The sequence below is a fragment of the Schistocerca americana genome, chromosome 7 (genome assembly GCF_021461395.2).
Source record: "Schistocerca americana isolate TAMUIC-IGC-003095 chromosome 7, iqSchAmer2.1, whole genome shotgun sequence".
NCBI lineage: Eukaryota > Metazoa > Arthropoda > Insecta > Orthoptera > Acrididae > Schistocerca > Schistocerca americana.
In genome coordinates this window covers 249,760,017-249,774,011 of record NC_060125.1, presented here as the reverse complement: position 1 = coordinate 249,774,011, position 13,995 = coordinate 249,760,017, and the positions used below count along the sequence as shown (strand labels likewise).

Sequence of the window (13,995 nt, the reverse complement as noted above, 5' to 3'; positions counted from 1 at the left end):
AGTATAGAAGCTCTATCAGAAGAATATGCTTTTAATATTTTTCTTGAAATGTTACCAGCAGCATGAGAACTTTTACTTTGAAGAGAGTTAATAAAAAGTTGAAGAGCTCTCGAATTGACGGGATGCTTGTGATACTCATTGTCACATATACAGCAACAATTTTTCTTTTGAAGAACATCCTGTAGACAGAACAGTCATTAGAGACTGAGCACAAGTTCAGATTATGAAAGGATGGGGAAGGAAATACACTGTGTCCCTTTCAAAGAAACCATTTTGGCATTTGCCAGGAGCAACTTAGGGAAATTACGGAAAACTTGTATCTGGATCTGAACCATTGAATTTCTTTTGAGCTGACTGTATCTAGTTTCTCAGTTACATTTAAAAAGTGACTTTTAAATATGCTTGACACATGTTTTGTGTGATGGACCATTTGGTCATTATCTTTAATTACTAGATAATCTTGTTCCATACCAGACTTATGTTTCCCTCGTTTTCATTGCCTCAAATATCTCTTTCCATCCTATGCTTTGAAGGTTCTTCTAAAGCTGTCTGTTGTGAGCTCATTAACCATTTTAAAAGTTTTTCTGGACATTGCAAGATTTACAGTACACATGTCGATTGTTATAGCTAGCTGGTCATTGTGGTTTGATTACCTATTTAAAACTGGATGAACACTATCTCTGTTGACAATGCTAAGTCTACTTCGAACAGTTCATAGGCAGCAACTGATAAAGGTAGGGAGGAAGACAATAAGGAAACTATCAGGCAAGTTATTCACGGAAACGAAACAAGGAAATTCATCCTGTTGCTTAATGGGCCTCATGTAACAGTAAGAATTCTCCATCATAAAGTGGTAATATTAGCCCACCAAAATTAATAAATAATGGAAGGCTTATACAGTGCACAGAATCTGAAGAAATACATACCTGCAGAACAGAAAGAGAGTATAGATACAATAATTTCACTTCCGATGAAAGTAGTAGTAAGTGCAACTTCAAATGTAAACTCCAAAAATTAAGATATAGAAAACTACACACCACTAAGGTTTGGGAATGCTTGGAGCTTATAGTAACACAGGAACAAATAACAGATGGCAGTACCATACAAGGAGATTGTATGTCCAAGTTGGACGAGATACCTGATGACAATGGGAAATTAATCACTAGGAAATGAAAGAAACGTTCACAAGCCCTGTTGGCCCACTGGTAGTGACCAACTGCTTTGTCATAATCAGCCAGTAGTGTCACTGGATGTTGTACGGAGGAGTGTGGAGTCAGTGCACTGCTCTCCCGGCCACTGTCTGTTTTTGTGAGCTGAAACCGCTACTTCTCAATCAAGCAGCTCCTCAACTGGCATCACAAGGTTAAGTGCACCCCATTCCAGCCCTCCTGCCACGGAAAAATCACTGTGGTACTAGGAGTCAATCCTGATCCTCCGCATGGCAGTCAGCCATGCTGACTACTCAGCTATGGAGGTGGACAATAATATATGTTGTAAAGCTTTAGCGATAAACTCCAGGAAGTATTTTTACCGGGGTATTATGAACCAACAATATTTCATGATAAATTTAGACCACAATGAGATAGTCATGACTATACAATTCTGGCTAGGAAGCCAATGTCAGACAAATGCAGTATAAAACAAAAGAGGGAATGGCGTAGATGACTTGATGGAAAAGTTAACCAAGGGAATGGCGTAGATGACTTGATGGAAAAGTTAACCAAATCCAATCTGGCAGGCCAAACAAACCATTTATTGTGGCCAACTTAAACTTTAATTTATATTATGGTGGACGAGGGAAAAAAAGAAAAAAAAGGGAAGTTCTTATTAATACACACACCCGCTCAGACACTGGTATGGGTGTTTGAGCACAATTTAGATAACAATGATTAAATAATGGTGGTCTAGTCGAATGCAGACTAGAAGGCAATGCCCATTTTGTTTATCTATTTATTTATTTTTTAGGTGCAAATAAAAAGGAGAGATTGGCCTCAAATGGCTTATTAATGATGGGACATTATGCTGTTAATAACTACCGGAAATGTTATAAACTTAGGATGTTAACCTGAAGAACACCATACCCTATCTTAAACTTCTGACAGAATTTCACTTACTTTATATATACACGAAACAATCATGCAACAGGAAGGGCTAAAAAATAATGAGAAGATATCCCTGAACCACTCTCTGATCATGCTATCCAAGGACATTATGCTCCCCCGTGAGAGCCCAGGTAAGACGGTGGTTCACACTGTATGTTGTGTTACAAGCCGCAAACGATGTTAAATCCAGTTCCCATATGGAAAAGCAGCACTTACAAATTATTTTGTTGTTGGAACAACTTGTTTTCTCTCAAAATAAAAACTGAAAAGTACCTTCTTCTTTGTACAAAAATTGACAGTTTCACACAGAGATGCATTCTTATCATACTTAAACAGGATAAATAGCTATCAAGAGAACTGACTGAACAATATACAATGGATTGACATCACATTCACTCATGACAAATGAGGATGTATTTCAGCAATTCACCTGAGTGTTTTTAAGGCACAAACTCAAAAAAGTTCACACCTTATATTCGGGAATATCAGTAAATGCTTAAGATCCATTCTCAAGTATCCCACCTTGGGCTGCAATTTTGGGACTTAGAAATGGAGGAGTAAAGAGTAGGAAGGGTGGATGTGGGGAGAGAGGGAGGGTATGTACTGACCCTACTTGGGCATACCCGTCTATGCTGAAGCTGGTTATTTAATTTCATGTTCCATGGATCAATTTATACAATAAATTGAAATTATGTGGAAAGGGTCATTTTACACTTGCATACAGAGGCGAATTGATAATTCCTACAGACCACCTTTTACACATTACAATAACAGAAATTATTCTGTAGAATAGGAGGAGTTGTCAAGGAAAAACTTCCAGAATGAGATTTTCACTCTGCAGCAGAGTGTGCACTGATATGAAACTTCCTGGCAGATTAAAACTGTGTGTTGACCGGGACTCGAACTCGGGACCTTTGCCTTTCGTGGGCAAGTGCTTTACCATCTGAGCTACTGAAGCACAACTCACGGCCGGTCCTCTCAGCCTTACTTCTGCCAGTATCTCGTCTCCTACCTTCCAAACTTTACAGAAGCTCTGCTGCGAACCTTGCAGAACTAGCACTCCTGAAATAAAGGATACTGCGGAGACATGGCTGAGCCACACCGGCCGTGAGTCGTGCTTTGGTAGCTCAGATGGTAGAGCACTTGCCCACGAAAGGCAAAGGTCCCAAGTTCGAGTCTCGGTCGACACGCAGTTTTAATCTGCCAGGAAGTTTCAAGGAAAAACTTCTTCAGTTTATTTTCAGATTTTACTTTGTTGTCTGTCAGACACTTTATATTGTTGAGTAAACGATCCAAAATTCTCGTAGCACCACTGTGCACCCCTTTCTGTGCAAAAGATAACCTTAATGGAGAGTAATTAACATCGTTTTTCTTTCTGGCATTGCAATTATATACATCATTGCTCCTTTTGAATTACAGTAATCAGATTTGCCAAACACAGATGTGTCCAAGATGATTGTGGGTGAGCACCACATAATAATCAGCATTTTATGAAGGGTAACAAAAATAATTAACAAATGAACTGCGTACTGTTGTATAACTTATTGCATAGAGAAAACAAATTGATAAGAGTAACACATCTTAAAAAACATGTATGGCAACAGTAAACACACAGTATAATAAAAAATGTAAGGCAGTTTACTTACTGGAAAACACAACTCCAGTTCCAAAAGGCAATTGGCAGCAACTGATCTCACATGCGAGTTTTTCACATTATTCACTTGTTTCACAAGTACCATTAAAAAATTGAGGACTTCCGAGAATAGTCCAAATACTTCAGAGCCCTGAAACTTTAGCAGAAAAATTGCATTTTAAATTAAAACAAGGAAGTTATTGTTATGTCAAAACATTAATTGTTGACCATCATGACATGTGAGCTTGAGCAATTCCCTGGTGTATAGACCATAATATCTGAAAGAGTGACTCAAAACCAGGGTGATACAATTCATCTAAATGCCACAAGACATTATTAATATAATTATTTCTTTTGAAAAAAATCAGGACAGTTAAAATCACTTGCAAAATAATCATATGTAGTTCATCTGAGTTTAATGTGTTTTCCTGGTGTAACGAATCTTTTTGTAGTGCTAATTTCAGTCTTACAGATGCTGTTCTCAAATCATCATTGTAAGCAACAAACAGAAAATGTTTTTCTTTGAATGGGAAAGACTTGATAATTATGCTGGTGTATCAAATTATTAAAATTTTAAGAAAAATATGTAGGGTATGGATTTGTCCTGTGCAGTTTTGTCTTTGCGTAATAATCTGTATATGCAGAAGATGGGTTTTTGTCTGTTTGGTGGCATACATACATATGTTAATTTATACGCTTTCTTATGATAAAAAATAAAGGAAACTGGATAAACCCGCCACCCACCTACGGGAAGCATTGACTTTGAATAATGATTGAAAGCATATACATTGTTCTTTGGTCTACCAACCTAACTTTACTCAGTTCCATAAGATATTATTAGTATAATAACTTTTTTGTATTTAGTTTTGTGTTTAGTTCCTCATTTACTTTTCGCTGTCATGGCATGTTTTCATCATCATAAGAATAATATTAGTTTATTTGGTTCTGTGTGTATGACTGAATTATTATTGCTTGTATTATGGAAGAATCCTGTAACTTGGTGAACCCTAGAATACAAAGGAATACAGAAACCCCAGCCAATGTATAAAATCAAATAGTGACTTCACATTATGGCTTCTATTGGGTTGTAATGGCAAAGCTGGTTTTACAACTAAGAGATCTGCAAAAGTGGATTAGTGAATTACAAACAGAAAGTGCAACACACAGTGGCATTAATTTATTCCTGCAAGCAACGAGACAGACTGTATATATGACAAACAATACTTATCAGAGAAGCCAGAAATGTGGTTTGCAATGTTAGACATGGCACCATGCAAAACATTGTTACTACATATCACATAAAATTTGCAGTGACAGTTAACAGCTTAGATGCCTGAGCAGTCACAGTGGTTTCAGCCAAATGTGTAAATCAGTAGACCAATGTATGCTGCAGGTATCCCAATGTGAACATATCGGTGATAGAGCATAATCTCAATTCTGGTGACACCTAAGAAACATCACTAAAGAAGAAGCAAAATCGGATGTAATATTACGACATGTTTGGCTGACACAGCTAGCCTTATCAGTAAAAACTGCCATGGTGATGTGTGATAAAAGTGATATTAATCCCTTATTATCAGTAGCAGACAAAATTCACACTATGATGGAACAGGCAAACACTTAGAGGTAGTGATGCAAGCAATTAATGATGTCAGTTACACCGCTGCTATATGACATGAGCAGCAAACTAACATGAATAGCTCTGGAGTCGGATGTCATACGGACGCACTTCAGAAGCAGCGACAAACAAGCGATCCTGCACCAGACAAAATAAAGAAGACAATCACTCATTCCACTGGTAGAACCAAACAGATGGCCAAATAACAGAAGGAAAACAACCTTACTCTGTTTGCTGGCACCACAGGCATTTTCGCAGTCAGGCCACAAGGTGCATGTCTCCACGCCTACTCCCATATGTCATCAGCAGTCTGCAGTGGGCACAGCAGACAACATTGTCCCACAAAAGCATCGAATCATAAATGGAGGAGCCACTGTTAGTCCTGGAAGCACAGCTGATGACATAACCAAAACTAACCAAGACACAGTATTTAAAATTGGCCCAATTATATCAGTTACAATTTGTCGATGGGCACACACGCTGTAAATCAAGCATGTTTGTTGACATTATCACACCACTTGTATGTGAAGGATGAAAAGTAAACTGTGCTAGCTTATCGACATGGGTTCAGATGTAAGCACGCTATCGGACAGATGGAATGAAACTGCATCAGTGGGTGCATCTCTCCACTTCACTGCAGACAACATACGGTGAATGTGAAGTAACAGTCAAAGGTTTGTGCTAGCAAATGTTATTAAGCCAGCACTGGGAGCAGATTTCATCAACCACTGAAGAATGAAAATAAAACTCCATGCGCACAAATCAGGATGGACAGCGAGTTGGTAATAGACAACAAATGGAAAAGTGCTTCCTTTACTCAAGAGTGATAATAGGCATAAAGTTGAAAATTAACAATCCCTGCCACTCCTCTCAGCATTCTGTAAAGTAATCAAGAGATTAATGAAGAATGAATTCCCAAGTACTTAATTAAATGACCACAGTCTACTAAATAATAATCCTCATGGTTTTCGAACAGGTAGAAGTTAAAGCCTCTTGTGCGACATTGTTATCTGCCACTGAGTTGCAAGAAATTATATATTTACATAAAATCAGTACAAACTGGCTTATTATTGGGCTCCATTTCCTGCTCCTGATTATAGGTTAAAGGCCCAGAAGAATAAGTCTGTTTTTCAGGTAGTGGCAGAATTTCTTGGTGTTATCATGAGCAACAACGAATTTGATGTTGGTTGGTTGGTTTGTGGGATTAAAGGGACGAGACTGCTATGGTCATCGGTCCCTTTTTCCAAATCCTAAAAACACCCACAGAGAATAAAAACGAGTAACAGAATAGAGCACAGACAACGTAGATAAAGACCAGACAAGACGAACTAAAATCACACAGAGTGTGATGGTGGTTGGCCGACCATAGGAACAAGAGAAAGGAAAAACCAACCACCGAGAACACATTAAGAAACTGAGTTTAAAACCGTAGGCCAAAGGCCAGAATCAACACAAAACAATAAAATAAAACACAAACACTCAGATTAAATGATAAAAACCCCCTGCCCGAATAAAACGTAAAACTAAGCCAGCCATAGCAGGGTCATCAGATAAAAGGGCAGGGAGCGTGTCAGGCAATGCGAACGTCTGCCTGAGCACAGCTAAAAGCGGACAATCCAATAAAATGTGCACCACAGATAAAACCGAACCACAGCGACACAGAGTTGGGTCCTCGCCGCGCAATAAGTGGCCATGTGTCATCCGAGTGTGCCCAATGCGGAGCCGACAAAGATGGATGACTGCCACACACACGTCGTCGCCTTGAGAGAACGGAGTTTGTTTGGCGTGGGCAGATTGCGCCATTCAGTGTCCCAAAGCGAGAGAACTTCGCGGCGGAAGACTGCCCGCAAATCAGTCTCCGGGAGGCCAATGTCCAGCATGGGTTCACTGGTGGCCTGTTTGGCCAGGCGGTCAACATGTTCATTGCCTGGGATAACGACATGACCGGGGGTCCACACAAAGACCACAGAACGGCCGCAATGGGCAAGAGTATGCAGGGACTCATGGATAGCCATCGCCAGACGAGAATGAGGGAAACACTGGTCGAGAGCTCGTAAACCGCTCAGGGAATCGCTACAGATCACGAAGGACTCACCTGAGCAGGAGCAGATATACTCTAGGGCACGAGAGATGGCGACCAGCTCAGCAGTAAAAACGCCGCAGCCAGCTGGCAATGAACGTCTCAATGGTTGTTCATAGTGGTCCCCTAGAGTCAGAGCATAACTGTGGAGGAAAACAAGTCCCAGTCAGCCTTATTCATAGCCCACCTGCAAGGGCGCAGAGAAGACTGACGCTGTGGCAGTGACAGAAAGATCGGAAAGTGGTCACTACCACACAGGTCGTCATGCACTCTCCATTGGACAGACGGTAAGAGGCTAGGGCTGCAGATCAAAAGGCCGATGGCGGAGTACATGCCATGTGCCACGCTAAAGTGTGTGAAGGAACCATCATTTAAAAGTGAAAGATCGAGCTGTGCTAATAAATGCTCAATGGTGGCACCTCGACCTGTCACCACTGACCCACCCCACAGAGGGTTATGGGTGTTGAAGTCGCCCAATAACAAGAAAGGTGGCGGCAATTGGGCTATCAGAGCAGCCAGCACATGCTGCGCGACAGCACCATCCGGTGGAAGGTAAAGACTGCAGACAGTAACAGCCTGTGGCATCCACACCCGAACAGCGAAAGCCTCTAAAGCTGTTTGTAGAGGTACAGACTCGCTGTGAAGAGAGTTAAGGACATATATGCAGACGCCACCAGACACCCTTTCATAAGCTGCCCAGTTCTTATAATAACCTCGATAGCCACGGAGGGCGGGGGTTCGCATTGCTGGAAACCAAGTTTCCTGAAGTGCAATGCAGAAGAAAGGGTGAAGGCTGATAAGTCGTTGGAGCTCAGCTAGATGGCGGAAGAAACCGCTGCAGTTCCACTGGAGGATGGTATTGTCCATGTCAGAGAGGCGTGATGGGACTTGGAAGGCAGATTACGCCGCTGGGTCACCTGCTGCCTCCAATTGAGCACCGGTGCTAGCGCTATCCATGGCGTCTGAGGGACCGGCGACATCGAGGTCCTCAGCAGACGCCAGAATTGCCACCTCGTCCTCAGACGCAGAGCTGGAAGGTTGCGGTGGGGTGGCTGCCACCGTGAGTTCCTTGGGCTTAGAGCTCTTCTTCTTGGATTTCTCACGCTGCTCCTTGGGTTTAACTGGCTGGGAGGGCTTCACCGATTCAGTCTCCGGGACTGAGGAGGATCGTGAAGCCCTACGACCAGCGGATTGTGGGCACTTACGCAACTGTCGGTCGTCACCCTTCCTGCTGGTGGAAACCTGGGAAGGGAGGGACCCAAGGGATCCCTTGCGAGCGTGAGAAGCCGATGAAGTTGGACACTTCTCCAGCTTAGAAGTGGGGACGGACGTCCCCGATGGGTGGGAGGATGGTGCTCCTGAGGTAGGTGGTGCAGGAGCAACTGGATGGGTAGAGCCCCCCCCACGGGCAAGGGGGCAGGAGTAGTTGTACTGCTCATCGATCTGGCTGGAAGTCTCGAAACTGATGGGGCTAGCACAGTAGTTGTAGCAGCTGCGTAAGAAGACGTCATTCGCACAGGATGTAGTTGGTCATATTTCCTTTTGGCCTCAGTATAGGTCAGCCGGTCCAGGGTCTTATATTTCATGATTTTGCGCTCTTTCTGAAAGACTTTGCAGTCTGGCGAGGAAGGTGAATGATGCTCTCCGCAGTCGACACAGATGGGAGGCGGGGCACATGGAGTATTGGGATGTGATGGGCGTCCGCAATCTCGACATGTGAGGCTGGAAGTGCAGCGGGAAGACATATGGCCGAACTTCCAGCACTTAAAGCACTGCATCTGTGGAGGGATATAGGGCTTGACATCACAACGGTACACCATCACCTTGACCTTCTCCGGTAATGTATCACCCTCGAAGGCCAAGATGAAGGCACCGGTAGCAACCTGATTGTCCCTCAGACCCCGATGAACGCGCCGGACGAAATGAACACCTCTACGCTCTAAGTTGGCGCGCAGCTCGTCATCAGACTGCAAAAGGAGGTCCCTATGGAAAATAACACTCTGGAACATATTTAAACTCTTATGTGGTGTAATGGTAACGTTAACATCCCCCAACTTGTCACAAGCAAGTAACCTGCGTGACTGGGCGGAGGATGCCGTTTGTATCAGTACTGACCCAGAGCGCATTTTGGACAAGCCCTCCACCTCCCCAAACTTGTCCTCTAAATGCTCGACGAAGAACTGAGGCTTTGTGGATAGAAAAGACTCCCCATCAGCTCTCGTGCAAACTAAGAATCGAGGCGAATAACTGTTACCTCCATACTGAGACTTACGCTCCTCCCACGGCGTGGCCAGAGAGGGGATCGTTTTCGGATCGTACTTCTGAGCATTAAATTGAGCCCGGGAACCCTTAGAGACTGCTGGCGGCTGGCCACCAGCGAGAGATGATGTACCACGCTTCATTGCGGGTCATCCGCCCTGATGCCACCTACTCCGACCAAGGGCCCTCCCCACGGGTGCCACCCACCTGCAGCAATAGCCACCTAGCAGGATGGCCATTGCCGGGAGTCCTGATGCCCCAGGGAGACAGGCATCTACTCCTTGGCATACATGGGGAGTTAATGGCGCAGGCATCAGTAGAGCGATCCCTGTGTTGTCAGGGGGCTACAATCAACAGGGTACATGGCGGCCCCACCACAACGGACTGGCTACCGTGCTGGATGTTAGGTGACATGTGGTCCATGGTCGCCGTCAGTGCAGAAAGTGGCACTGCACAGCGCAAGGTGGAAAGTGCTCGCAGGAACGTATCCATGCCCATGAGATGGAGAGCGGACAGGACTGCAATGCAACGACAAAGAAGCTGGTGAAAGGTCTGATCGCTAGATGGACACAATGCACCAAGTAAGGCGCCCTTCCCCAATCGGCTCGCTCTTCGGAAAAATTTTGAGAGATGGAGGTCAAACCCAACAGGGGACCATCACATATGGCCGAAAAGTTTGAGACTCCTTTTAGTCGCCTCTTACGACAGGCAGGAATACCGCGGGCCTATTCTTACCCCCGAACCCGCAGGGGGGGAATTTGATGTTATTAGTGTAGTGCTGGCACAGTGTGATCGAACTGTCTACACATCAGTGCTTGAAGTTGTCTGAGCATTGTGGAAATTCCAAAAGGAAGTGACATTCAGTGGAAAAGGCTTTTTAGACACTGTCAATGGCAAAGCTATTGAGGATACAAGGTACTTATGAATGGTGGTAAATTCGAATTTTTTATGATTTTATTAAATTCTATAGTCTTTCCTGATTATATTGATATATACATTATAGGGTTTCAAATGAAAAATGACCTATATACACCAAATTTTAAAGTTATGGTCATGTACACTGCCACACCCCATTTATTTTTGTTACAGAAACCAGAATTATTTTGAAAAGAACTGTGAACTGTTTCTAGTGATTATACATATGATACATTGAATATGTTGGTAACAGTGCACGTTTCTAGTGTCTGTAAATGATTATCTTTGCTAGTATTTATTTTGCTTCGCTAAAGCAGTTTGTTCATGTGTTACTCAATGTTTGTTGCTCAAGTGCTACATATATTTGTGGAAGCACATATCCTGTAGTGTGCAATAAATACGAACTATACCACGCATCAAGAAATTCAATAAAAGGAAATTCCATGGTAACCAGTTCACAAACAAAGCAAGCCACACAGTTGAAGGTAATCTGTGTATCAGTTCTTCAGGGAAGAAACTCCCAAAATGGCACGTCTCCCGGTGATTCAAATTTTTGTGTTAACAACAACGCTAGTTGTAGTGGATTTGTTGTTGTTGATGTGGGAATTTTATCTTCTTTGATGAAGGAAGTGGCGAAATGTAAACAATGTGATGGTGTAGGCTGTCTGGAAATAACTGAACAACAAAGTAGCAGGAAGGGTTTAGCATCAAAACTGGTTGTTCTGTGTAGATCCTGCAATAAATCTGCCTCGAAGATGACTTCGAACATTGCGCATAATTCATATGATGTGAATTTGAAGTTAGTGTATGCAATGCGAGCAATAGGAAAAGGAAAAACAGACTGCTCAAACGTTTTGTGGTTTGATGGACCTTCCTCCTCCTCCCAGTAGGTTCAGTAAGAACATAAAAATACTTTTAGGTGCCTTGACAGTTGTGTCTAAAGCATCTATGAAACATGCAGTAGAAGAAACTGTAAATATTAGTGGAACCAGGGACATTGCTGTTGCAGTTGATGGGACATGGCGATGTCGAGGACATTGTTCCTTGAATGGTGTTGTAAGTGTTACTTCTCTGGAGGATGGAAAAGTTGTTGATGTTGAGTTCTTATCTAAGTACTGCCACACCTGCCATGGCAACACTGGAAGGGCATATTGAACATCAGTGTTCTAAAAATTATGATGGTTACGGTGGAGGTATGGAGTGTGATGGGGATCTAAAAATATTTCAAGGGTTGGGGTCCATTTATAATGCTAGATATACGCAGTACCTAGGTGATGGGGACTCTAAAGCTTTCAATAAAATTAATGAGTTCAATGTTTATGGTGATGCTTTGGTAACAAAACTGGAGTGTTATGGACATGTGCAAAAGAGGATGGGTGCTAGATTGAGGAAGCTACGAAGATAAATGAAAGTAACGTTGCTATCTGATGGAAAATCTCTGTCTGGCCGAGGCAGATTGACAGAAACTGAAATAAACCTCCTTCAGAGTTATTATGGACTGGCCATTAGATGAACTGCACCTCAGAATGATGTTACAGCAATGATAAAAGCTGTATGGGCCACTTACTTTCATAAGTTGTCCACAGATGACCACCCCGTTCACGGACTTTGCTCTAAAGAAGCAGATTCTTGGTGTGGTTACCAAAAAGCAAAAGAAGGTGGTCAAATATATCATAAGCATTCTGTTGTTGAGGATGCTATGATGAAATAAAACCAATTTTTAGAGACCTGAGTGATCCTGATCCCACTTAGTAAATGTCTTCATGGGGGCACTCCGAATACAAATGAAAGTTTCAACCATTGCATATGGGAAAGATTACACAAGAATGTTTTTGTAGGACTAAATACATTAAAAGTTGGTGTACTAGATGTAGTGATATGTTTCAATGATGGAGTGATAGGAAGGTTGGAAGTCCTGAGAAATTTAGGCATAGAATGTGGCTCTAATATGGAAGATCAATTGCTTGCATGTGACAGACAACAGGTGGATGAAGCTGAAAGATTGACTCTTCAAGTTACCAGTGAAGCAATAAGTGCTAAAAGGAATGCCAAGAGGAAGCTTGAAGATGAAGAAATGCTGCAGGATGAAGATTATGCTGTAGGAATGTTTGAGGCGCAGTTTAATTGGACTCAGATCTTCATTTGCAATTTCCTGCAAGTTGTATTTTTCAGAATTCAGGTACAAATATTTCCTTAAGTTTATAAAGTATTGCTCTAATTTTTTTGTGTAACTTGCAATAGTCCATACTCATGTAGTAGACCTAAGCTTTATTGCATAATCAACTAATTTATAGAAAAAATAACATTTTTATTAGGAAAAAAATTATAAAAATTAAAAAGTAAGATGTGATGTTTTTTATCCTTGTAATATAGATAATAGGTGGAATTAAATAGGTCTAGTGCCTCAGCCATCATGTCATGCATATCAGGTAAAAACGTATAACATTAGATTAAATGGTACCTCAATTTGAGGAAGCACTTTGGAAAAAAAAATGCATCAATTTCTTTGTAATTTTTTTAATAAGCCTAAGCAGATTCAAAAATATTCAAAATACCTCTAATTTGTTTAGAAAGTGTGCTGCATTACCTGATATCAACAAAAAATCTGTAAGACATATACATTATAAAAAGTGCCTGGAAGAAATATGTGTTGATTTTTACATAATACTGAGCCGGAAAAGTACCCTGTATCCTCAAGCCTCTGAAGAAGAACAAAGCTGCAGAAAAAACATGAGTGGGAAAGGATGCAAAAGCACATGAACTTATTGCTGATGTAGATCACCTACTGTCGTATACGATCTCGTCTGGCATGTGGGCTAAACTGAGGACAATGTATGAGAAAGAGTCCACAGTGAGCATTCACCTACTTCAGCAAAAGTTTTCTCACTTCAATTTGGTGATGACTCGATGGTTACAGTTATGTCAAAAATAGAGGATATCAACATTAATTTGAAGCAAGTGGGTGAACCACTTTCAGAGAAAATGATAATAACCAAGGTGTTGATGTCCTTGTCAGAGAGATATAAACATTTCCGTTCAACATGGGAGTCCATCCGCTTTGAGAAGCAAACACTTAATGAGTTAACTTCAAGACTGCTCATTCAAGAAGAGAGAACCTATCAGCTCGATTAACAGAAGGTAGCTTTGGAAATGTGTAAGCAGGCAGCAAAAAATTACCTGTTACACTTGTGGTAAAGAGGGGCATTTTTCAAAGGACTGTAAAAATAAAATGAAGAGGGAAATGAGAAGCTACAATTACTGTAAGAAAAGAGGTCATTTGAAGTCAGACTGCTGAAGTCCATGGCAGGCAAAAAGTCTCAGGATGTAAATGCCTTTATGTGTATGAGTCAAGGAGCTGACCTAGAAGATTACTGGTTCATGGATACAG

At 41.9% G+C, this 13,995-nt stretch overlaps 1 protein-coding gene across 1 annotated transcript in view; it reads right to left on the bottom strand.

The window, feature by feature from the left end:
* LOC124622125 (AP-5 complex subunit beta-1-like) overlaps window positions 1–13,995 on the bottom strand; it is a 135,680-nt gene that overhangs the window by 113,872 nt on the left and 7,813 nt on the right. The window contains exon 4 of the mRNA XM_047147738.1: window positions 3,749–3,892. Coding sequence (XP_047003694.1) covers window positions 3,749–3,892 — 144 coding nt within the window. The remainder of the gene's footprint in view (window positions 1–3,748; window positions 3,893–13,995) is intronic.